Source organism: Lynx canadensis, chromosome B4 (assembly GCF_007474595.2).
Source record: "Lynx canadensis isolate LIC74 chromosome B4, mLynCan4.pri.v2, whole genome shotgun sequence".
Taxonomy (NCBI): domain Eukaryota; kingdom Metazoa; phylum Chordata; class Mammalia; order Carnivora; family Felidae; genus Lynx; species Lynx canadensis.
Genome location: NC_044309.1, coordinates 127300548 through 127327561, shown reverse-complemented (window position 1 = coordinate 127327561; position 27014 = coordinate 127300548). Strand labels below are relative to the sequence as shown.

Below are 27014 nucleotides of genomic sequence, written 5' to 3'. Positions count from 1 at the left end.
AAAGGAGAAATAAAATAAATGAATCTCAGGCTCAGTATTCTTCAGCCTTATTGCCTGCCCAGTCTTTCTCTTGCCTAGAATTTTCCAGCAGCCTCACTGGTCCCAGACCTCTAGTCTTGACCCCCTGGCTACCTTCCATGTTACCATCAAAGGGTCATTTTGTGAAACACAGACCTGATCGGTTTGCTCCCACCGTTCATCCCCTATTATAACCCTCTGTTGCTGCATCATTGTCCTCAAGTTCAGATTCATTCATCAGCTTGCCTGCCTCCCTCTAGTTCTGTCTCCAGCTCCACTTCCTGCTTTACAAAAAAACAACCTATGGTTCTCAAACACATTTGCCTTAGCACATTCTGCTTCCTGCTACCTGGAATGCCCTTCCCTATCTCATTCACTTGTCCAATTTCCATTCATCCTTAAAAGCCTGCTCAGGTGTCACCTCTTTTGTGAAGTCTTCCCTGACACCCTTGACCCTGCCAACGTTGCTAACAACCACCTCCTTTATATAACGTAAAGTGTATTTCATGGTGCTATAGTAATTTCACACTGTATGATCATTGGCTAGCAGGTGGCTGTCTCTTGTGCCAGAACAAGGCCTGTGTCTTGTTCTTCCTTATATCCTTGGTGCTTAACACACAGTAAATGTTCAATTAGCATACCATTGCCCCCACTCCAGTCCAATGAGGATAACTTTTAATGAGCATAACGGGGCCTGAAAGTCACCTTACCTTAGGACTCAGCAGTATAATACATGCAGTCGAGGGGTGTCTGTTTTTACTCACCTATGTGTAAAATCTTGGCTCTTTATTTTCCAGTATGTGAGGATAACTGTAAGGCTGCTATTTGAGATTGTCTAAAAAAAAGTTGGCACAAAGTTTTATTATTGCCCACAAAATATACCAGAATTCCAGGTTTGATTTCAAAATCAAAACATTGAGTGTGACCAAAAAAAGATTGCTCATAATCATGCTTGGATTGAGTGTACCTCCCTGCTCATGGTTTTACCTACAAAATCTCCAGAGGCTGGATGGGGTTGAGGAGCAGGGTGTTGGGGTGAGGGGGATAGAAGCGGCTAAGCCTTTGCCCCCAATCCCTCCCTCCAATGGCCTGTGGAACTCTGGCTCTCCTCCCCTCTTACCTCACCCATGGCCTTGTTCCCAGAATGTCTGCTATTCCATTTCAACAATGATCTATTGTTACCTTCCCTTCTATTCTCCACCCTTCCCTGCGTTTCTTTCTTCTTTTATTTGTTGGGGAGGAAATGAAAAGGTATTCTTGATTTGAAACACCCCTCTGCTACTATCCTTCCAGCCTGGAGTGTATCAGGCTACGCTGTCCTACTCAATAATGGTCAGTGGTACCCATCCAAGCACCTTGTGCATTTCTAGATTCACCAAGAAATGTTGTATAATAATTTGTGTCCCTCCTACGACCACCCCATCTGTCCCACTCCCAGGTGGTGTCTTTGTATCCCAACACCTACAACGGGGCAGGTAGTTTGTTAGGAAATGTCTTTTGATTGAATGAGTAATTTTGGAGGTGATGAGTTATTGGTAATGATGGATGAGGATGGTGACAATGACACTTAAGGAGGGACTTGAGTGACATTCTGAAATCCTCTTTTTCCCCTTTCATACTCAATCCAACAGAAAGTCACAGTGGCCACATGAGAGCATTTACACCATGGAAATTGGCAAATGCTACAAAACAGGGCTTTCAGTTCTCCCCAGAGAGCTGGTTATTAGTCATTTGCCAACACAGCTCTGGTCTAATCGCTTGCCAACATAGCTCTGGTCGTAGGCACTTCTTGATTGGCCTGGAGGGCAATTGTACAGGTGAGGAAGCAGAACACAGAACACAGGCCCCTGCTCAGGGAACCAAAAACAGGTGGGTGGCTAGGTTGGTACTTGTTAAAAGGCATTTCTGACGGAGTCACAGCTCCTGCTGACCCCTGCACAGGACTTCAGTGTTTGGCAAGAGATAGATGCTGAAAAGTCTTGGTCAAAAAACGAATGAACACACAGATGAATAAACCATGAGCTCTTTGGGGTTGGGGTCATGTCTTCATCATTGTCATGTGGCAAACACTTGTGTACTTTGTACCACCAAAAAGGTTTCCATAGATGCTCTAAGTCAGTCCTCCCAACAACTGGATGGAGTACTTTCACTGCTCTCATTTTATACGTAAGGAAAACGGAGGCCCCGAGCCCAAAATCGAAACAGATGTCAGTGGCATCTGGGAATCCAGCTCAGACCATTCTGGACACCCTGTTCTCTCATCATTTTTCCCACCTGAATACAAGCCCTCCCGTGCTGTGTGTGAGGGCATTGGCCGGCAGAGCCTGCTCAAGAGAGGGTCACACATGCACACACACCCGCACACACCCTGTGTCTGAGAGCAGTGGGAGGAGACAGGGTGGCAGGACTCCATGTAACAGCACTGCAGCCAAGCACAGGATCCCGGTGACCTCACCCTCAGAGGAAAGTGCCCCACCTCAAGCCAGGCAGCCCCACCCTGCTGGAGCCCTGTGGGCAGCTGGAACGAGAAGATGCCAGGAGGAAAGGGGGTTCCTGTAGCCATCCAGACACTCCTGGTCTCAGGTTTGGGAATTGGATCCTTCACAGAAATTGCCTTTGGGCTATTTTCCTCAGTTTCAGGCTCCAACAGGATGTTTTCTGCTCTTTCCCCCTGTGTTTTGATATTAAATATGTGATTTCCTAACACATGTCAGACATGTTTCCTAAGAGAGTTAAAATGGGAAGGAAAGTAAAATGCAGAGAACTCAGGGCTGGCTGGTGGCAGGTTGGGGTTGAAGTCCCAGCTCTGCCGCTTACCAGCTCTTGGCCAAGCCACCTTACCTTTCTGAGCCTCAGTGTCTTCATCTGTAAAGTGGGGACCATAATGCCACCACTGTCACCATACCAGTGAGCTCACAGGAATGTTCCAAGGCTCCAGTGAGAACACGCTGTTCCTCTCCCTTACAGGCGTTTTTCCATGTGTATGGTTTCTTTGCCTGTGCTGTGGTCCTGGGCTAGAGCATAGGCTCCAGGAGGGTGGAGTTTAGGCCTCCTTTGCTTGAACACCGTATCCTCAGAGGCCAGCACAGCACCTGGCACAAGGTAAGATAGGAAACACGAATGATTTAATTAACAAACAAATAGATGCTCTTGCCAAAGGCTGATCTTATTATTAAGGGAGAGTTCGGGATCGAGGATGCCCTCGGGGAGAGTCTTTCTCAGAAAATAGTCAATTGCCCTGGAATTCAGGAAGAGTACCTGACGCCCATGCTTTGCCCAAGCTCCCTCCCCACCCCCCACCCCTCATTGTTCAGCTGGTAACTCTGAGGCTCCAGCCTCCACTTGAGGAGCTGAACTGCTTCCGGCTGCTTTGACTGAAGGCATGAGGACTTCAGGGCATGTTGGCAGGCCCCTCAAAGCCTTGCAGTGGGCCTAATTGGCCCCATGGTGACCAGGACATTCTGCTTCCTACTTTGTCACCTACAGAGGGTATTTGAACGCCGAGCTGCCCTCACCAGCAGTGGCTTTGGGGCAGGGTTGCTGGATTCCACTCAGTCAATACTTGGATAAGCAATCAATTTATCTCCTGCAATATTTGGTATAGATTTATACTGTCAAATTGTTGGTTGTTATCCCAAATTCGAATTGAACTGGGTGACCCATCTTTATCTAGATACCCTACTTATGGAGGATGGCAACGAGAGACAGTTGCCACCATCTGAGCCTGCTAACATGGGCCCAAGTGAGAGGCTGGTCTTTGCACTCTTGCTTCCTGGTCAGAGAACCAAAATAGGCCCCTCAGTTGACCCCATTCTCTGCTTTCCCTGCCTGTGACAAGGACTGAGAGTTGTCAGTCACCAGCAGAGAGGAAATAAAACTAGTAGACAGTCTCAAGGCAGACTGCCCAGGTCTCTTCTCCCTCTCACTTACATGACCTTGGGAGGTCTGACCTCTGAACCTCACATTCCAGCCTGTGAGGTAGAATCATGGTATATCTTTTGTGAAGGGTCCTTGCCAAGATTAGAGATGATGGCACGGGTGGGGCTGGGACAGGGCTTAGCTTGTCATAACAGGCACTGAAATGGTAACTGTATTAACAATTAATTGCAATTACTAATTGCTGATGAATATAATAGTGCTGGAAGCCAGGGGAAGGAAGCCACTTGGCATGCTTCTCAGTTCAGCTGGATATGCTTGAGGGCTGTCTTCCAGAAGGCCTGGAGGAGGGGTGTCTGGATGCTGGTAAGCTGGCAGAACTCTACTGTGAAGATGACAAGATGGAGGCCTGAACTGGTCCCCTCCTCCTAGAGTTACTCGGGGGTCTCCCAACTGAGACACACACCTTTCTGTTGGAGAGACTTGGCTCTGGGAAACAAAATCTTCACATCTGGCCCCACCACTTCCTCTACCCCCAAACCTCTCCTTGAACAAGGCAAGCCTGGGCTGTTTCCTATGGGGAAACACAGGGATGGAAGGGAGAGGAAGAAAGGAAAGGCCTAATGTCACCTTCCTCCTCACTTCATTCACCAATTCACACAGGCCACCCAATAGCACCTAGAGTGGCTCTGGATGTCTGGACTCACCCCTCCCATTCTGGGCACCTGCCCTGCACTCCTGCCCCTCCCCCTCGCTTCCCTGGCCCTGGTGCCTGGGGGAGGGGAGGGGCCTTGGGCATTCCCCAGCAGCCTGCCTAGTCTCCTGGAGACAGGCTCCGTTTTCCCAGGCCCGGCCCCTTTTATCAGGGAGACAATGTACGCACACAGTGAGGGCCTTGTGTGGCACCCAAGCCCCAAGCCCTTTGACTTGAGGAATTTTTCAAGTGCTGACCTCTTTCCGTGAGGTCTTCCTGCTGTCCAATCCTGAGGCCTGGTGCCCCTGCTGCTTCCTACCCAGCTCTTTCAGGGAGAGAGAGAGGGAGGGGGAAAACAGTGAAGAGCTGTCTCTCGCCCTGGTAGAGTCTTCACCCTCTGAAACTGGCTAGAAAATCTGGGGGAAATGTCTTTGAGCAGAAGGGAATGTGGGGAGAAATCTGATAGATGCCGTTTCTTCCAGATTCCTTCCTTCTCTGTTGATGCTATGGGATCATAGTGGAGCCACTTTTCTCTTTGGGCCTCGTTTTTCTCATAAGTCAAATGATGATGGATTAAGATCATGTTCCCCCAAAGACCGTTTCTATCAGAACAACATTCAGATTCCCAGGAACCACCCTACACCTTCTGTGTTAGATAGAGTTCTTTGTTTGCAAGAAAAAGGAGTAGACTTTGGCAGACTTAGGCAAAATGGGGATGTTTTGGATGTGGAGGCTCACAGAATCAAAAGAGAATATGAAGACTCAAGTCTCGGAGAGGCTGGGGCCCAGGGCTCCCCTGGGATCTAGGAGGCTGGGACTTGTGTAGGCAGCTTTTTCTAGAGAAGCCAGCTCGTGTTTCCTCCCAGCCATGTGCCTCTTTGCCAACAAATCCAAACCTTGGGGAAACACAAACCTGGCTGGTTCCACAGTATGTCCTGGGACAGTTCCACCAAGACCACGTGCAAGAGAGCTGCTTGGTTCCATCAGTGCAGATGCAAATGGAGGTGCTATTACTGGAAATTCAGATAGGTGCAGGACAGGCCACACTGCAGAGTGCCCTTAGAACTACTGACTCAGAATATCCAAAGTAGAGCTTGGGAAATTGTTTTTGTTTGTTTGTTTGTTTTTGTTTTTAATGATGATGAGCCAAACTTAGAAACCATTGAGTTGCAAGACTTCTTTCATTACAAGACAAGACCTGGGAACAGTGGGGCCAACTAAGCAGGAGAGGTATTTCAGCTCAATATATAGAATGGAAAGTCATCCAAAGATCAAATGGGCTTCCTAGTGAGGGAATGATCTCCCCATCACTTGCAGGTGTTCGAGCACAACTGGGCTGGCCACTTGGAAGGAAGGAGGCAGAAGAGGCTCCAACTATAAAGAGGTTGGCTTATAAGCCCTCGAAGGAGTCTTGAGCTTAAAGCTTTTTGTTTTTTACTCTATGACTTTATGTCTCAGTCACTTCTCTGACTTTGCCTTGCTTTTCTCTGAAGAATTCAACTGTTTACCTTGTGAGTTTCTCCTCTTCCTCCAAAACGTGGTTTTCTCACCCAGGTCCTCTGAATGACCTTTCAGGGAGTCCCTGAGATGCCATGACTTTCTTAGCAATAGCTGTTCCAGTGCTTGAGTCTACAGACTTCACCCCACCTGGTTACAGCCTTGCCCTGGGGGAGGCAGGTCACTGGGCAGATGCCAGCCTCATTACAGAACGTCTCTTCTCCTGGGGCCTGTGGAAGCCTGCCTAGGACATGTTTCCTTGGCGGGAGGGAGGCTATCTGTGATGGCAAGAGAGAAGATGGTGCTTTGTGTCCATTTTCCTGACCACTCACCCTGGATCTTCAGGAAGGGTAAGGGTGTGGGTTTCCTGAAAATTTGCACTGAGCTGATTGCCATCTTCAGAATGGAATTAGTTAAATTAGGGGTTGCCTGTGCAGCTGCTCACAGGAGACAAGATGCTCTGTGAGTGAAGGGGCAGGTGGTAGGAAAAGGCACAGGCATAGAGAAATATTTCCCTGCTGTAAGGAAAACAACAGCACATGATTTATGACAAATGGTGTCTGCCACTTGGTTTCAGCTTCAACAAAATGACAGAACCATGGGGACTGTGTTGGGTGTAAGAACTGATGTCCCCTCTGAAGGCAGCAGCTTCAGTTCACTCACCTAGTTGTCACCATGCAGGAATAAGGGCCTGGTGTTGCTAAGTCATTGATTTTCCAAGGACAGCCAGAAATCTGAATGTTTTATATGAATTTTCTATTGTAAGTAGTCAATTTAAGTCCAAAAATAAGACTGTGGACCTCATGAAGTTTACCAGTTGGCAACTTCTGATAAAGAAGACAGGAGTCAGGATAAATATGTATTCTAGTTCCTCTTCTGGGTCTGTTTCCCAGATAGACTGTATATACTGCAATGGCAGGAGGGCTGTTTTGTTTAGTGCAATACTTCGGGTCTAGCGCAGTGCTGGGCACATAGGGGACCTTGGGTAGATGGGTGGATGGATAGAAGTATGCATGCGTGAGTAAGTGATTGGATGGATGGATGGATGGATGGGTGGATGGGTGGATGGATGGGAAGGAAGGAAGGAAGGAAGGGTAAATAAATGGATGGATGGGAGTGAAGGAGGGAAGAATGGATGAAAAATAACTTCTCTCAGCCTTTTCCTTCTGTGCCCTGCCCTTCACACCTTGAAAGGCCTCATATCTTGTATGAGCATGCATGCTTCTATCCATCCACCCATCTATCCAAGGTCCCCTATGTGCTCAGCACTGCGCTAGAGCACAGTATTGCTCTGTGCACTAAACAAAACAGCCCTCCTGCCATTATGGTACATACAGTCTAGCTGGGAAACAGACCCAGAAGAGCTAGAATACATATTTATCCTGACTCCTATCTTCTTTATCAGAAGTTGCCAACTGGTAAACTTCATGAAGTCCACAGTCTTATTTTTGGACTTAAATTTTTCTATTTGTTTTAGAGAGGAAGAGAGTGTGCATATGGGGGAGAGAGGCAGAGGGAGAGAGAGAATCTCTCCATCCCACAACCTGGGGCTCCATCCCATGTGGGGCTCCAGGATCATGGGATCATGACCTGAGCTGAAATCAAGAGTTGGACTCTTAACCAACTGAACCACCCAGGCACCGCTGCCCCCTAACCCCCAGCTCCACCTTTCTAAATCAAACACTCAATATTCTCATGGTCCCCTTCTCATCCTCCTTATACCATCTTTTCTTATACCCTTTTCTGGAATGATCAGATATTAGTCACTTGTACCTTGGTATGAATTATTTTTCAGTGTATTACCTTTCCATGGGCATTTCCCCAGCTTGGGCTCTTAGCAGATGCTCATTAAATGTTTGCAGGGGATGGGGGTGGCGAATGGCTTAGCCTTCTAAATGTTAACTAATTCTCTTTGTGTAATAAAGATTGTGGACTTTCAAATATCTGTAGGAATGAAGGTGACACAGTGTAGGGTCTTTGGCAAGGAGAGGGGTAAGGACTGAGATGACATTCTAGCCCGATTTCTGCAGTCAAGGTAAGTGGGTGGCTGATGACTTTGTGTACCCTAAAGGCCTATACTGGGGAGGAAGAGGAGATCCCAGGGAGAAGTCCAGGCAGGTTTCCATTAGGCTAGACATGAAGCAGGAGTTTCATTTAGAGCAAGGAAGATACTGCCACCTTCCTCCTCCTCTTGGAGAGAGAAAATGACATGTCACTTCCCCAGGGACACACCCAACTGACTTCAGCCCTCTTCCCATCCTGGTGAAGGTCAGGAGAGAAAGAGAGGGACATTAAACATCTGCCATGTGTCAGGATATCATTCATGGGCACTTACAAATGAAACTGGGGCTTGGGAAGGTCGGTGTCTGTCTGAGGCAGTACAAGGAAATAAATAGAGCTAGACAGGACCTGGATCTGTCTCCAGTGCTAGCAGTGCCCATCTACCTCTTTACCTGGAGAGGTGAAGTTCCACCCTCGCAGCCCACCAGGGAGTAGCACACTTGCTAGCACGTTTTTGGCAGGTTCCCAGAGTCCTTCAAATCTGCATCCTTATGCTAACCTGTGGGTAGATCTTCCTATCCCTGTTCTACAGATGAGAAGGTAACGGCTTGTCCAAAATCGTGTAGCAAGTATCCCAGCTGCCAACTCAAATCTAGGTCTTCTGTACCATGCCTGCTACTCATTTTTCCTGCACATTTAGGACATGCCCCAGGAAGATTTGTCCCCTCCCTGAGTACCCCCAGCATCTGCCCAACTCATTTGCTCTTGTCTGTGCCTTTCACACATACACACACATCCAGAGCCTCTCACAGTCATCTTTGTAGCCTTTGGCCTTGGCAAAGAATAGGCTCCAAATACTGGATTGGTTAATGGATGACCTGGGCTACTTTACCAAGGAAGTGGCTCCTGACCCTTAGACTAGGTTGGGTGTCCCTTCTGTGGGCTGACCTGATCTTTGGGCTGGTGCCCTGTGTGGTCATTGTCCATTTATGAGTCTCTCCCTCCTGTTAGGTAGTAAGCTCCCTGAGGCCAAGGACTATGTTTTCTTCATACTTACTTCCCTGGAGCCTATAGGCTCTGGCCCATAGTAGTTGATCAATAAATATGTGTTAAGTGTCTTTTGAAGAAGGCTTTCCTGACCAACCTGAGTCAGATCTCCCCTGCTCTTCACATCTTATCATCCATTGTGCATTTTATTCATACCATTTGTGCATTTGTGCATTTTATTCTTACCATTTCTTTTTCACCTAGTTAGTTTTCTGACTTTTCTGGGAGCATGTGAGCTCCACAAGAGCTGGCACTTGTGGAGCAACCTTTCCCCTTATGCCTAATAGGGTGCCTGGTCTATATGAGGCCCAGCAAATGGTGGTTAAATAAGGGAGTGAATAGTGACCAGACCTACTCATGAAAATCTCCTTTTCTATTGCTGTCAGAAGCCAATGAGGGGCCATTTGTCATATCCAGTGACTTGGGGCTCTAGTTTCTTACCTCTAGAGATCCCTGTGTGGGTGCAAGGGGCCTTGTCATCCTCAGAGGATCCCTCCCCTCCCTAACTCACTGGAGTTCCCTGAAGGTGGTATGGAGAGGCTGCCCCACCATTGGAGGGTCCCCGCTGGCCGTGGGAAGGGGCCAGGCAGGTTAGTTATTTTTTTCAAGTAAGTAATGGAGCTAGAATGGATCTCTGAATTGGACCTCTGTATTCAAAGGTCCTGCTTTTGCCACACCTCCATCCAACCGGCATGCCATGTGATTCTCATCTTGCTGACTGGGAAAGCCCTGAGCCTGTCTACCTTCAATGATTTCCTGCATGATCCATAACCCATCTCCCCCTGCTTAAGTCCAGGCCACAAATAAGCAACCAATATGTTGCATCAGAAACATGAGACTCTCCTGGGCCAGATCCCTGCATCCCTGCCCTCCCTCCCTCCCCCTACTGGGGGACCTGTGGGAAGAGGGCTGTGCCTGAGACAGAACATTCCTGACCCCTCCTTCCTGGGAAGGACATAGCCAAGGCCCAGCCACATTGACTCTACATCCCAGACACATTTATTAGGAGGGTGTTGCTTGGACACAGGTGGATCCTGTTTGTGCTAATTCTCCTCTTCCTTCTGCCCCTGCTGTCGCCATGAAAGAACTGAGTACCCGCTCCTCATAAATCTCATTCACACACCACATCCCGCCTCCCCAAACTTGGGATTTCCCACCCCAGGCAGCGCTGGTTTTATAATATTCTCCTTCCTGGTGCCTCTGATGTGGCAGTAAAATATGAGACCACCCACAGAGAAGGAAGCTTCCTGGAATCAAGAGTTTCCCCCACCCTCTTCCCAAGGCCAAGGCCTTGAGTGATTGGCTGGGATATTCAGGAGCTCATTATAAGAATAAACATATTGGGGCATTAGGAAGAAGTCTGCATTAGGGAGACAGCCTTCGGGCACAGTGAGGCCGTCCGTTTTGCCTGAGGTCAAACAGCCACGCAGTTACAAAGGCAGCAATCCCAGCCCCCAAGGCATCTAGAATTCCAGACCATCCCTACCCTTCCCTCTGCCAGACAGAACTGTTCAGAGGCAGCTCAAGCCTGAATGAGCCCCCGGCAAGGAGGCAGCAGTCTGTGTGGCCTGTCAGGAGACAGACTTCTGACTCCCAGCCAGGCAGGGGGATGGACTGCCTGACCCTCAGCTTCAGCCCAAGTCTGTCTGCCAGGCTCTGCAGTAAACATTCCAGAGATGGGCAAAACAAGTGTTTTTCCTGGGAAGGTGAGGCCTTGTGAAGGCTAGAGCTGCTTGGGTGGTATTCGTATGGTATAAAGTGCTCTGGGTTCTGGTTAGAATCGAGTTGAGGGCTTCCAGTCATTCAGGTTGGACACTGTACAACGACCCCACACTGTAATCAGTGCAGATTTGTAAGTGTATTACAACAGTGTGCCAGTAGATGACAGTAAAGTGTCTTGAGGACAGGATATGTTATGGCTTATCCTTGGAAGACTGTTCATTTACCCAGTCAGCAAACATTCGTTACATGTGCCTTGTGCCCTGGCACTCTGTGCCAGACACCGAATTCATTGAGCACTGACACAGTATCAGGTTTCCAGGAGCTCGTAGACTAGGTGTATTGGGGCAGGGTACAGACAAACACTGTGCCATTACAACATGGACTGATACATCCTGTAAAGTACAGGATGCTGTGGGAACCCCAAGGAGGAACACCTAACCCAGCCTCATTAGGGGGGCACTTTCAAGGAAAACTTGATAAAGGAGGTGAGCGAGGATCTTGGAGGCAGCCAGGCAGAGAAGAGCAAGAAGCCATCCTAAGCAGAGAGAACAGCGGGTGCAAAGGCTCAGTGGTGTAAAGTGTGGGACATGGCTAGGGAGTTGCAGGAAGCTGAGTGTGTCCGTGAGATGGATAGAAAACTGGAGGAGAAATGGCCAGTGTCAGCAGGGTCCTGCTGAATCCTGAAAATCTTGAAGCACAAGATCTAACTCACTGGTGCCACTTAGAGTTTTTATGTATCTTTGAACAGGGACTTCTCCATCTGGAATGTGTGGGGACTGATCCCTGCCCTACCTAGTAGGGTCTAATAGGAGGAGGGATATGAAGGTACTAGCAGGCCTTATATACCAACAATTTTAGGCCCTGGGCTGTATACATTGGAGCTGACTATGTGCAGGAACTGTTCTCAGTGCTTTATACATCTTGTCTCAGTTAATCTTTACAACAACGCTGTGAGATAGTTACTGTTACTAACCCTACTTCCCAAATGTGGAAACTCAGGCACATGGAGGTTGAGTAGAGTTACCCAAGGTTTCACAGTGAGTGAGTGGTAGAGCTGAGAGTCCATCCATGTGGTTGCCCTGAGTCTACTACACTCTATTGCCTTGTTGCATAGAGGATGAGGTGAATTGATCACTACAGGCTTGGCTGTAGATGTTATGACCGCTTGACAAATGAGAAGACCATGTCCTAGAGGGGTTAAGTACCTTGGCTTAGAACATGTGGTGAGTGAGTTGTATGGCTCAGACTTTGCCCAAACCATGCTTTTTCCAGTGTACCAGTGATTGTTCTTATTAGTTACTATTATGAGGTCCCAGGCCCACCTAGTACATCTTTTAAACCTAAGCTAGGGGGAACTTTGCCTTGAGCCACACAGCCTTGACTAGCTGTACCCCTTCTGACAGCAAAGGAGGGCCCTGTGCCAGGACCCCACAAATTGCACCCTTATACCATGCAGTGGATACAAAGAACCCTAGAATTCTTTGCCCAAAGGGACCCTGGCCCAATTCCATGCCCTGTGTAGGCCAGTTCCCTGGTCCATCCTTGGAAGGCATGGCCAAGGAAGAATGGTGGATGGGGGAATGAGTGAGGAGATGGAGTGTGGCCTGTGGGCTGAGCTATCCATGAGCCTGCACAAGAAGCCCAGGTGATTCAGGATTGAGAGAAGGGGGGAGGAGAATCAGGGAAGACTGTAGGAACCAAGAGAAGGCAGTCCCCATGCCGCCTGGCTCTGGGTAGAACTCTAAGAATTCCAAGAAGTTGAAGTTCTGACCCCTCCAGATCATGATGAAGTTGTCTTTGTCAAGGAAGGAAGAGAGGCATGTTTTATTTAAGTGTTTGCTAGCTTTGTTTATCAATTGTAAATATTAGACATATGATGCACAGGTGTCCATTTGTTCTCTTGCCCCAGGCCCCCACAGGTATGAGAGGTGGACTTATCCCAGTGTCTGAAGTTTGCAGACACTACCTTTAAGGATTCGTGATAAAATTCACAAACTATGTGGAAAGGTTCCCTTTGTATGAACCTCACTGCACATTTTGTCAAACACCATGTCTGGGAAAGATAACAAAACCATCCTTTCAAGTCACAACAACAGCTCCTATACCACTAAAGTTTTGCATGTCTAAGCCTGTCAATCTAGTAAGAAAAAATTATCTTAATATTAGAGCTATCAGTCAGCGATTTGGGCAGTCTTGGAAAGAGGTGAACTCCACTGGCATCGCCTAAGTGTAGATAGAGACTCTTTGGAAGCAAACAGACTGAAGCTTGGTCAGAGAATCTGTAGGAAGGATTCTTTTTTTCACAAATGGAAGGCTGAAAAAATAGATGGTAACATGGATGTTCCAGGAAAAAGAATAGAGGAAACTAAGAAGATTCTTGGATGTACTACTTACAAATTATTGATTAGAACTCAGTCACATGGCCACCCCTAGCTGAATGGAGAGTTGGGATATTCATTCTTGTGTGTGTGTGTCCCAATCTGTAAACTCTCTTATTGTGGGGAAGAGGAGAATGGGTATTGGAACAAAAAGCTGTCTCTGCCCCAGAATGGTTTATGGAAATGCTTAACACAGTGCTCGGTTTACAGCAAGTGACTAAGAACTATTAGTTTCTCCATACCAAAAATCCAAAAGAGCAAATGGAAACTTTTATTACTTTTGCCTTGTGTGTGGGAGGACATCTAAACCCAGAGTACCCCAACATTTGCTGCTTTTTTTCAGGGTTGAGCAAAAACATAGATGTGGAATTAGAAGTCCAGGACTCTAGTCCCCCAGGCAAAATATTTCGTTTCTCTGGGTTTCAGTTTTCTTTTTTATAGGATGGAAATAATAATGCCTTCTTCATGGTGGTGGTTGTAAGCATTAAATGAGAAAGACTATATATGCTCAAGCCTACAGCACAGTTTCTGGCACAGAGTAAATACTCAACAAGTAGGTTTTTTTTCCCCATCTATCTGCACTCATTTATTCATCCAGCAAATATTAATTGAGCTCCTACTCTGTGTTAAGCACTCTGGTAGGTATTGGGAGTATTTGTGCCTTACTCTAAGTAGTTGTGTTATAGTTTAGTGAGACACAGGCATTAAACACAGTTACCAATTATAACTAACTATAATTGTAATAAGTACTATGAAAGAAGAGTATGAAAAGAAAGTCTATATGAGAAGAGAGAGGAAGGGGGCCAAGATTATGGTGCTTACTGAGAAAAATGGGCATTTGGATAGATTTGGGAAATAACTAGAATGTAGAATCAATGGAGATAGGGAGAGAGAAAGGGGTAACAAGAATGATGTCTGTGTTTCTGCCTTGAGCAATGGGTAGATGGGATGCTATTTACTGATAATGAGAAGATAGAAGTAGGGATATAGAGGAAAGATGATGGATAGATGGATGGATGGAGGATGGATGGATGGATGGATAAAAGGACAGATGAGGGCTGCTTCTTGGACAGATGGACAAATGGAGGAATGGGTGGATGGATAGATCATTTATGGAGTATGTAGAGTATAACTCAATACAATAATAAATAATTCTGTATTATTTACTTTTTGTAGGATTCTTATCTCATTTGATCTTTAAAATAGCCCTTAGAAGTAAGTCACACAGATATTATCTTCCTTCTACAGATTATAAAATTGAAACAGGGTGCCAAGTAGAAACAGAACCTGAGTCTCCAATCTTCCCATCCAGTATTCTTTCTCCTCTTTGCACATAGTATATACAAATAATTAGAAATCATAGTATATACAAATAATAGAAAATACAAATAATTAGAAAATAATTAGAAAAATAATTAGAAAAGTAGTCAAGGTGGGAGGATAGAGCATGAAGTTACAAATGTGTCTGACATGTGCCCCTGGGGGTAAGGATTTTGAGAGAAGGGAGGAAAATAATAAAGCAGTCTGCATCCTTACTCAGTAGTTTTCTTCCTCTCTTTAACAGGGCCAAATACTTTCATGGAAAGAAGGTGAATGGAGAGATTGAAATCCGAGTGGAGCAGGTAGGTTGGAGCTGGGTCTTTCGTGCTGTCGCCCTGATGTTTCCACAGCAGGAGCCATTCCCAGGAGCAGCCTTGATCCTCATCTTATGTGGCTACCATGAGCCAAGATTACTAGAAAATCCAGGCTATACCTGGGAATTTTATTACATTCTTTAGTTTAATGTTTTTTTTGTTTGTTTTAGCATCATAACCTTCTTCAGAGGAAATCTCAAGTAGGAGCCCATTCTACAAACTAGAGACAAGTAGATGTTCTCTGACTAGATGGGCATGGGTAACCCAAAGTCTGTCTGCTCCATCCTGCTCCACCTTCCCTATTCTCCCCATGGCCCCCAAGGCATCTCCTTGGAACCAGTTGGACTAGGGAACACAGTGGGTTTGAATCCCAGCTCTCTCATTTAATAGGTAATGGGCAGGTGACTTCTCGCTCTGTGCCTCAATTTTCTGTATCGTTGTTGGGATTAGATGATTTAAAACCTCAAAAGAGGCTAGAATTATGAATACTGACTCTTGTTGTTACTGTTAATATCAGCATCCAGGTACCTCATTTTATGGGGAAAGAAATACAGACTTGTGAAGGCTATAGGAAGTCAGTGGCAGAATTAGGACTAGAACTTGTGATCTCCAGATCTAGGGCTCCTTCCGTTCATTCAGTGAACACTTGTTGGGGGCCCTACTAATGCCACGCATGGTGCTCAGCCTTAGGAGAGCACATCAGAGCATGGGCTCTGGACCCAGAGTCGAGGTTTGATCCTGGTGCCACCCTTTGGTTTGAGCAGTACTTAAGCTCTTTGCAACTCTGTTTATCTATACAACTGATTGTTGTACAGCACCAATTTCATTGGTGTAACTCATTGGTGTAATAGCACCAATTTCATAGGGTGACTATGAGGATCAAATGAGTTAGTCCATGAAAAGTACTTGGAACAGCGCCTGGCACATACTGGGCACTTAGTAAATGTTATTCATTTATCATCGTCATAGCATCATCATCATCAAAGACAAATGTTAATAAGATAGACAAGGTCTCTACTATAAGATGAACTCAGAAAAGTGCAATAAGAAAATAGAGGGATGTGACATTTTCGCATTCTTTGAGTTTGGTGTGTTGGAGGAACAGAAAGCCTTTCTGAGCATCCAATTTGAGTTGGCTTAGTATTAAAACACCTTAAACTTGAATTTCAATTTGATCCTGTGGCTTTCAAGTCAGTCCAATGTCTACTGGTTTTCCTTCCATGGCAAAGAGCAGGTTATTTTTGTTCACTTAACAAATATTTGTCAAGCGTCTGTCTACTACGCTAGCTAGCTAACATGGGGAATGAGGATATAGAAACAGAGGCTCTGTCCCCAAAATTTTGTGGTCTAGAAGGGAGGCAAGATAAGTCTTCACAAGAACCTCATTACAAGTGAAATCCAAGAAAGAGAGGTCCAAATTTGGCGCTATGGGCAGCAGAGACCACAACTAATTGAGGGAGTCAGGCTGGCTCTGAGGAGAGGGTGGTATTTGGAGGGCATCTTAAAGGATGGGTAGGATTTCCACAAGTGGAGATGGCAACATGAAGAGTACATGAGAAGGAAGCAGTGTGAGCAATTTTAAGGAGGCTGGAAGTACAGGTTATGGGATGGTAGGAGTCTAGTTTGGTTGACTTCAAAATAGGACACATCATCTTCCCCTAGCCCCAACCTACTTGTCCTCCCAAGTTCTGTCTCTCAATAAGAGTGGCACCCTCTACCTTCCACATTAGCAGAAGCCTGTACATTCTCCTAGGTGCCTCCCCTCCCCCTGCCACTACACTATTCAGGGACCAGAACCTGTTGACTCCACAACCCTGTCTCCAGTCCATCTACTTCTTTCCATCCTTACTATCTAGATCCTTGGCTGAACCATCATCAACTCTCATCCAGTCTACCTAATCAATAGCCTTCTAATTCTATCTTTTCACCCACTTCCCATTTATTTTAGTACTAAGCCAGGGTGATCTTTCTAAACAAGCAAATAGATTCTTTAAAGTGTTCACTTTTTTTTTTTTTTTTTTTTAATTTTTTTTTTTTTTTTCAACGTTTATTTATTTTTGGGACAGAGAGAGACAGAGCAATGAACGGAGGGAGGGGCAGAGAGAGAGGGAGACACAGAATCGGAAAACAGGCTCCAGGCTCTGAGCCATCAGCCCAGAGCCCGACGCGGGGCTCGACTCACAGACCGCAGAGATCGTGACCTGGCTGAAGTCGGACGCTTAACCGACTGCGCCACCAGGCGCCCCTAAAGTGTTCACTTTTAAATCTCTTCCTCAAAGACTCCTTCTCTGAGCCTCACACCTGGATCTAGATCAGCTAACCTGGTTATTCCTATCAATAACATCCAACTTGGCCTTCCTAGCCCTTATCCATATATTTAGGTGTGGGATTATTTGCATGAGTGTAGGGACAATGACTATTTGGAACTCTCTTTGTTAAGTAGCACAGGGCCTGGCACATTCTAGAACTGAAGAAATATTCTGCAGATGAATAACTGATAGATTCCACAGATTCAGGCTGCTTGGCAGTTTCCAAGGAGATAAATCACTGTTCTTAATCTTCTCTCAAAAATCTGGGTTTTCCATAAACCATCTGGTAAACGCTCAGTTGCCAATTCAGCTAGCCCTGTCTCCTCCCATTTGTGAAACCCCAGAGGCATGTTTTAATTTTACCCCACTTATCTCAGTGATGCCCCTAGACCCACTTATGGGCACAAAATCTATGAGTAGGAGTCATCAGGAGCATCACTAAGAATTGCCCTAAGAATAACTCACTCAGGGGCTCTGGGGACACTCAGCCAATCAATGAAGGCTACAATCATTCTGGAAAATGTTGGCTAATTTAGAGTCATCCTGATTTCCAGCCATCCCCCTCCATAGAAGCCGGAAGGGAAATTAGCCAGGCGACCAAATAGCAGGTTATTTGGGCATTTTTCCCTGAAAGACATGCCTTCCTAAACCCATCTTAGAGTCCGAATTGTTTGCCTTTTCCATCTGGATGAATAGGTGGGACACATAAGCAACCCCCCAGGAATCTCACATGTATCCTCTCGCACTTGGGAAAAGTCTTAGGATGGAAGGCACTGTTTAGTCTGAGCTGGCCTCACATTTTGGAAGTCTGTCTCCCAACGAAGGGCCAAATTAACCAGATAATTGCACTGTCTGGGTTTTGCTGGACAGAGCGAATGAGTTAGTTGTGGTTGGCCTAGAGGAAGCCTCCGCCCCTTCTCTCCACCCTCTTCCCCCCAGTTCAAAAACTGCTTGCCTCAGCTCTTGCAGAGCCACGAATCAAGAAACTCTGGGGAGGCCAAAGGGGGGACTGCATCATGTTGCATTCTATTACCCAGAATGCCCTATTGACTCTGTGGGGCCTCACAGCAGTGTCCTCAGAAGGTCTTGAGACGTTCCAGCCAGGGTGCCGGCATGTCAATTCTCCTCTATTTATATTTGAGGGCAAAGGGTCTTTTTCTCCCCAGGTACAAGTTACCCCTCTGTGGGACTAAGCAATGAGGTTGATGAATGGATTAATATCAAACAGACTCAGTTCTGAGAAATTAGCAGACTAGGACTTGGTGGGACAGAGCCGTGGGTTTCATTCCTTTCTAATAAAAAAAGGCTGCAATTACAATGGTGAGACTTTCCTCCGTGATAATAGACGGTACCAAGGCATAAGGAAATGCCAATGTCTGCTCTAGCAGATGGAAAGAAAGGCAAAGAAGGTAAAGAATCTGCCCTTGACTCTAGTGAAGGAAGCTGGACAAAGCCACACATTTACATACGAATGCCAGTGGCTCCCTTTGAGTCCTGCCTTTGTGTGATTGTAGGAGTTGGGATGGGGTTCCGTGGATGTGTTGGATCCCAGAAAAGGCTCTTGATTCAAGTCCTGTTCATCTTCTGCTCTTCATATATTCCTCAACTCAAATGTCTATGGAAGCAAAGGTGGGATTTTTCTCTTAAAATAGTTTAAACACTCAACAGCATCATGTATATATTTTGCATACCCACGTCAGCCTTCCATCCACAGTTCTTTATGGGACAACCTTTCTTCGAATGGGACCTTTGCTGTAGAGATTAACTGTAAGACCATGTGACATTTCAAGAAATAATTATCAACAAGATACAGAAATGAAGGTTGAATGTAATTCAGATTGGTGAGTGGGAACAGGTGAACAGTACGCGGACTAGGAAATGATTACTTGGTAGAGATACACCTGAGAGAAATACATGTAATGGCTTGCTTAAGGGCTGTGCCCTTGGCTTTGTTCTGTTTCCTTAATAGAGACTTATCAATTACATTTGCTGATGGCTTGAAGCTAATGAGAGAATATGCTATATAAATTAGATACAATCAAATTTCATATGAAAACATGGAGTTTTCCCTATGGAAAGACTCAGCGGAAGAAGAGCAAGACTAGAAAGACTTAGCTTACTAAAATCACATGAGGAAAGGAAAGGACCTAAGATTTGAACAAATTCTTAATATTTGGGAAGAAGTATAGAGTGGAGGTTAAGACTGGCTTCAGGGTGGATCTCAGCTGTCTGGAGATGAATCTCAGCTCTACAGTATTTTAGTTTGTTGACCTTCTATTTATAACATCTCTATGCATGTTTCCTCATCTGAAAAATGAGGATAATAATATCTGCCCCCTAGAGTTTTTGTGTGGATTAAATGAGTCCGTGTAAATTACAAACTTAGCGTGGTTTCTGGCACATATATTAGGTTCTCGATAACTACAGCTAATGGTTGCTGCTCCCCCAAAACCTGATGCTACTTCAGGCCTGGCATTATCAAAGTACAGCATTTAGAACCCAGGAAGGCGATGGTACATAAGCACACATGCGCACATACGCACACAGCTCTTTCACACACGGCACATGCACACCCTGTCTCTGTCACAATACACTCTGTGGACACACTCACACGTGCATGCACACACATACACACACGCAGATACTATGCTAGTCAGACTCTAGTTGACAGATCCCATTTTCGGTGGTCACACCATAAGGAGGTTATTCCATGGAATACCTTCTGAGGAGAGTGATGGTGTAAGTGGAGTCTGACATCCCTGAGCAAGTGGACCAGATAAGGAACTGGAGACGTTTAGTGTGGAGGCAGAACAGGCTTTGGTAGGATCCCATTGCTCTGTGCAGAGTATCTGTCATACTGAAGGAGTAGGTGAGATAGTAAGTACTGTATGTTGAATACTTGCAAGGTAAGGCTGAATGCTTTTCATTGTTGGGATGACACTGTCATTGCCTCCATCTTACAGAAACTAGGCTCAAAGGGAATAAGTAGCTTTCCCAAGGTTGCCCGACTTTTAATTGGCAGGATCCTGTCTTTGAACCCAGGCAGCCTGACTTCGGAGCCCTCCTACTGTCTATTCATTTTTCTGCCAGTGTGCAGATGTCAAGGGCAATAACCAGATATGTTGGTTAAGTCACTTCACATGCATAACCTTATTTCATTCTCACCACCACCCTGTGAGATGGCTGCTATGAATGACTCCCCCATTTGGCAGATGAAGAAAGTGAGGCTCAGAAAGGTTAAATACCCTGTTTGAAATGAGTGATAAAGGAGGAATTTGAACCCAGGCTTCATGTGCAGGTGTGCTGAAAAACCACCCTAGATTCTCTCACTAGGATTAGAGTTCAGTCTAATAGTACAATTCTACAAGAACATGGATTTCAACTTGCTTTAAACAGAAAACTATTAATCAGTAGAGTAATGATGACTGGGCCATGCCCCTTGGGTAGGTGGGGAGTTCCAGCAGAAACTGGGTGGTTATGTTGGGAATATTTCACAGGAAATTTATGTACCTAATAGGAGATGAACCTTTATTATTTTTCTCTTTATTTTTATTTTGGGTAAAGGTAGTATATACATGTAGCCCAAAATTGAAAAGGTAAAAAATGGTATCTGATAAAAGTCTACCTCCAACCTTGCCCCTACTAATCTGTTTTCTTTAACCATTATTAACCAGTTCATTTAGCCACTAGTTTCTTGGGCAACTATCTGTTTTTTTCCAAAGTGTATTTTTTTTTATTTTGAGAGAGAGGAAAAAGCATGAGTTAGGGAGGGACAGAGAGAGAGGGAGAGAGAGAGAATCCCAAGCAGGCTCCGTGTTGTCAGCATAGCCTCCAATGCGGGCTTAAACCCACAAACCATGAGATCATAACCTGAGCCAAAGTCAGATGAGATTTTAAATGCAATGATCAAATATACATATATGTGTATTTCCTTGTTTTCATAAATAGCAGTTTGTTCAAAAAACATTAACCACTATAGATATTTCAGAAGAAAATTTAATGGGAGGATTGATTCCAAATGGTTCAAAAGGGAAAATCATATCTAGAGCCACAGCAACCCTACATTCACTGCTGCTGTTGTCACTACCACTATGGCCAGTGGAGAACCCAGAGCCTGTGCTCCCACTGATGCTGTAGGAATTGCCACCAACCTGCTGTATCTGCTGAGGCTGGTGGGGAAGCTTTCATAACTACCACCAGAAGCAGAATGATTGCTACCTCCTTCCTAACTTCAACTCTTGCATAAATGGCTCCCATTGGTAGAAATTAACTGGAACCATGTGGCAAAAGAATCTGGGAAGTATAGATTTAGGCTTTCAGCCCGCATAGTGCAGGAGACAAGGATGGGTGTGGGACTGGGTGGCAATAGACAGTGAGCAATAGTCTATCCCTTTAGCTGTTCAAAGTTCACATATACTTATCTGTACTGTTCCGTACCCTTTCTCACTTAATGTATCCGGTTGTGATTCCGCAAGAGTATGTGCAGAGCTGCCTCATTCTTGTTAATGATTGCCAAGGGTGCTGTCATATGGATATCCAATAATTTATATTTCATAATTTTACTAATACAAATAATGCCGAACTTATGTCATTTCAAACATTTGGTAGCATATCCATAGGATTCCTTCCTGGAAATAGAACGAGCCCCAGGAGTATTGTATGCCGTGGGTGCTGTAATGCACCTTGAGGAATAAAGGACTTTCCCCAGCTGCTGGCATTGCTACCAGAAGCCAGCTCTCAGCAGTCAGCCCTCTTTTGGAAGTGCCTCAGGTGAGGAGAGCTGACTTGTCCAAGCTCACATCTCTTTCCTGGTGGCAGCCACATTCAGTGACTGGACAGTATGAAGACCTTGCCCATTTACCTCAGCTTGGGACAACTCTGAAGGAGTTGAAGCTCCCAGCTTCAGAGCTCTTTGGTGAGATGGCAGTGCAGACTGCCTTCTCCTTCCCCCCAGTGCTGCTTTCTTCCTCTTACTGCCCATCCAGTGATGGTGATCCTCGGAGTGTTCCCTGATGGACCTCCTATGGGAGGCTAGTGTCTGTCTCAGAGTGTACCTCCCAGTATAAGTATACACTTACCATTATGATAGCTATTGCCAAGTTGCCTTCCATAGAAGCTGTATAGATGATCTGTAAGACCCTTCTGGTGTGGAGTTCTAGGAGTGTGATTGATCCATGGTTTCTGGGGTCCTTCGTGCACAGAATGCTCTCCTGGTTTCAGCCAAGCATTGATGCTGAACTCTGAAGTGCTCCATATTTTGCTCTTCCTATTTGACCTCCTTGTGTTTGAAATTCACCAGAGCTTGGCATTTCTCTGCAGGGCCTGAGTCCGGCAGAACCCTACCCGCTCTGATCCACTAAGCCTTGTTTTGTTAACACAATCCTGCAAGATTTATTTGTTTGGCTTGGCTTACCCTGACCTCAGACGTTCTGTTTTGTATTATTGTTAAAAGCGTGCAGGTCTCCATGGAGGCCTTTTTCTTTTCAAATCTAAGAACCAGCTGGGGGAATGAAAAAAGCAGGTGGGACACTAGGGAGTATTAGCTGAAACATAACTCATTAGAGGAGCAAGTGTCTCTCTTTTTAACCATGGCATTGATTAACATGGGTGAGTTTATCACCATCCTGGCTCTACATTTAGACTCACCAATTTAAGAAGGCCATAGAGAAATGGAGAAACAATAGGAATGGTGATGGTGGTTAACTTTGAACATTTTCTGTATGCTGGGTGTCATGTTAAATGCTTCCTGTGCCTTAACTTATTCCACACATTGTGCCTGTTGGTGAGGAAGCTGAGGCTCAGGGAGCTTAAATAAATTGCCCAGCCAGGTCACATAGCTTGTATGAATGTCCTGCAGCTGGGATCTGAACCTGGGTCCAGCTGACTCCAGGGTCCTGCTTCTTAACCAAAGTAGATCTATCAGCGTATATGTTGGGTCTTGAATTTGTCTTCAACGAGTTTTTTTGTATTTCCTCTCTAACCCAGGTTCCTCGAGCACGTAATCCCACCGTCCTTTCCCATTTCACCCTACTCTTTTGATCTGCTGGGTAAATTACAAATTAAGAGATGTCCTTCCAGCCAGACTCTTCCTTTCCTTACTAACCTGGGTGGCTCTTACTTATCATTTGATGTTTCTGGCTTATTGCTGGATAGTTCCCCTGTTAACAGTTCTGTTTGTTCATTGTTCCCCCTGCCCCAAGAGTAAATGTTTACTATTTGTCTCTAAGTGTAGCTGTACGCTTTGGACTACACGAAGTGCATATTAGCTCCAACTGGAGCCAGACCACCTGGGTTTGAATCCCAACTCTGCCACTCCCTGAGCAACCTTGAGCAACTGACTTAACTTCTCTGTGCTTCAATGTCCGCATATGTAAGATGAAAGTAATAGTAGTAATAATAGCAATCACAAGATGTACCTACAGAGTTATACGATCAAAGTAAATTACCACATGTAGGGCACTCAAAGCAGAGCCTGGCATATAGAAAGTGCTAAGTGTTAGTAGCTAGTCTTACAATCATCTTTACATTGTTAAACACATCAACAGAATAATTTCTAGGTGTCAGTCTCTGGGATTATTCAGAAATGCAGAGTATATAATCCATGCTTAAAGAAGTTTGCTGTGTAGTTGGAGGGGTGGGATAAGAAATATAAAATGTCCATGTGTGTGTGTGTGTTTTTTTATTATTTACATATATGTCCAATCATATTTCCCCAAAACATAATGGCATTCAACTGGCATCTGGTGCAAACTTCTAACTTTTCCTTGATAGCAAATATCCTGGTAGAGGTGTTCAATAAATGTTGAGTAGATGTGTGAGTGAATGGGTGGTGTGGTACAATCATAGTACGGTGGGACTAGAAAGAGACCTTGGGGATCATCTAATCCAACCTGCTTGTTTAACATCTGAGTTTCAGAGCAGGGAAGTAACTGTACACAGCACACACATCACATTATGGCTGGAGTCCAGTGTAGAGACAGCAGGCTCCCGTCTCCCATGTCACCATCTTTCCTATTACATCTCCACCTGCCAGTGTTATTTTTGTCTTCCGCTTTTAAGAAGCCACTAGGCCCTTCTGATGGTTTTGGTAGCAAACAAGTTAATCTCATTCTCTAGTTGTGAAGTCTGTATTTTCCACATTTACCTGCAAAAGGCCTTCCTGTGGGGGCAGCCATGTCTAGGTTGGATGCTGAGCCAAGCCACAGGGGATGGCCAAAGGCGAGCCCCAAATGAGGGCCGGGGCGAGTGGATATTGAGGGGGTGGGTGGATATTGAGACTGTGGCTGCATGAGCCCTGCTGATTCTAAATACAACACAGACTGCTTTATCACTTTGCGGCCCACCTCCCTGGTTTAGCTGTACTACTCAGTTCCTTAATCAACAATGAGAAGGCAGGAGCCATGAGAATGGAAGCAAGTCGATCTTCTCATGCTGGGCAATCCAGCTCATAGTTCTGTAGCCTCTACCTACTATGTGTGGTCACTTACCCTTCCTCACTGCCACCTCCCTCCATCAATATCTCCTCTGCCCCCTGTTAGTATCATGGATGAATGAGACTCCAGTGGAAATTAAGGAGCAGTTTTGAAGGAGAACTAAATAAACCCTTTAATTTCTTGAGGGCTGTGTATTAAAACAAATACACACAACTTGACTTATCTCAACCCTCTCCTTAATTCAAGAAACACATACTGAGCACTTGTTCTGTCCTTGGCCTTAATGACAGAGCTTTCCACTCTCATAGTGGAAGGATAGACAGTGGGGGGCAGTGACTGTAATGTGTCAGAGACCTTTGCAAAGCCTAGTGAGCACAGAAGAGGGATCACCACCCTTGCCTTGGAACATTCTTAGGAAAGGTTTCACAGAGAAGCTAATACTCTGTGGGGGGTTGGGGAAAATAATTAGCTTTGTGTCAGGCTGCAAAGGAGGGAGATGTGCATATCAGGCCTGCCAGCTAAAGACTGCATTTTAGGGGCACCTGGGAGGCTCAGTCAATTGAGCATCTGACTCTTGATTTCAGCTCAGGTCATGATCCCAGGGTCATAGGATAAAGCTCTACATCGAGGCTCCACCCCGAGCACAGAGCCTGCTTAAGATTCTCTCTCTCAATCTCTCTCTCTCTCTCTCTCTCTCTCTCTCTTTCTCTCTCTCTCTCTCTCTCTCTCTCTCCCCCCCTCTCTCCCCCTCTGTCCCTCTCCCCCACTTATACACTCTCTCTAAAATAAAATAATAATAATAATAATAATAATAATAATAATAGGCATGTTTTAAATCTTAGTTTGTTACAGATGGGGAAAATGACCAGACTATAGGGTGCATGAGAAGGGGGAATGGGAAATAAAGCTAGAAAAGAAGACAGAGAATAGTTTCATCAGGATGGGCTTTGTGTGGCATGGCCTACCGCTGGAAATCACGTCCTAGAGTCAGTGAGGACATACTTGTTAGATTTTTAAGTCATGGAGTGATGTGATCAGGTCTTTGTTTCAGGATGAACATGCTGATAGTAGTTTGGAAGATTAGCTGGGTAGGAGTGGTGGCCTGAGACTGGAAGCAGAGAAACTCAGCTCTGGGTTGGGTGAAAAAGGCATCTTATCCTTGAATATTGTGCTTGGGGCTGAGGTTCAGGGAAAGGACTTGGTAACTATCCAGTGAATGCATGTCAGTCCCTGCCACGTGGTCTTTAGCTTCATTCTGTACCTGCAACTTGCATTTGAAAGGGGAAGAGATGACCTATTTTTTCTTTAAAGCAGAGAGGATGGAACCAGAACCACATGATGTGTTTGCACTGGCATCCCATAAAAGCAAGCGCTGTCAACCGCTTCTTATTCACCACCTTTGTCAGCCACTTGCCCTGACCCATTTCACCCCCACATTCCAGTTTGCTCTCAGTCTGCCTAATCTCTGGCCTTGTGATGCCTTTGACTGCTTATGATCTCCCTCCTCTGCCCCCTCCTCCCGACTTCTGCCCCTCCTCATACCCTCTCCAGCTTTGACCTTCAGCTTTTGCTCGGCCACTCTTTACATTTACTGAGCCGGCTCTGCTGTTCTGTCTACCATTTGGGGTCTGGCCCACTCCCTGATGAGAGGACCTCCCCCTGGCTTTTCACCCTGACTCTGCCAACAGCCCCTGCCCGGATGTGCTTACACACAGGATTTCAGCCTTGCATTTTAGTAGAATCCAGGGTTATTAATTAACCCAGGGTGGAGCCTATTATGAAACATCCCAGAAAGCTGGAACAGACCAAAGGGACTTCTGAACTCGCAGCAGGGAAAAATGCCTTTAATTGACTGGGATGACTTCACCACAAAATCTGTCTAGCTGTTATGCTAAACTGGAAACTAATCTATTAGATTGTCTAAGGAATCTCCCAACCCGCCCTGACCAGAATCTCCTGAGGAGAGAAGCCAGGCCCGCACATAAACAGGACTTCTGCTTTGAAATGGATTCTTTTGGATCCTACCCAGACTGGCTACATTTTCCAATCCTTGAGTAAAAGAGGGGATGCTGATACCTGAGAATGAGTTCATATGTCCTACCATGTCTACCTTTAAGATCACATAGGAGCTGTTCTAAGGAGCTGCTCACTTTAGAATTCAGCCCAGGCTGAACCTATCTGGGACCACTTCTCTCAGGAAGTTTAGAGAGTGACATGAACGAATTTCCATGGATGGTGCTGTTCTGGGCTTGGAAGGGATCGATGGGAATAGCCACTGTCTGATCCCATGCTTACATGGCATGTGTACACTAAGCACTTCATATGGATTAGTTCATTTAATCCCCATCACTTCCTGTGAAGGTAGGTATTAACATGTTTCCCCATTCTCTAGCTGAGGAAACTAA

At 45.6% G+C, this 27014-nt stretch overlaps 1 protein-coding gene across 1 annotated transcript in view; it reads left to right on the top strand.

The window, feature by feature from the left end:
* Positions 1 to 27014, top strand: part of SYN3 (synapsin III) — a 420949-nt gene that overhangs the window by 4451 nt on the left and 389484 nt on the right. Inside the window, 1 exon segment of the mRNA XM_030322308.1 lies at positions 14798 to 14855. Coding sequence (XP_030178168.1) covers positions 14798 to 14855 — 58 coding nt within the window.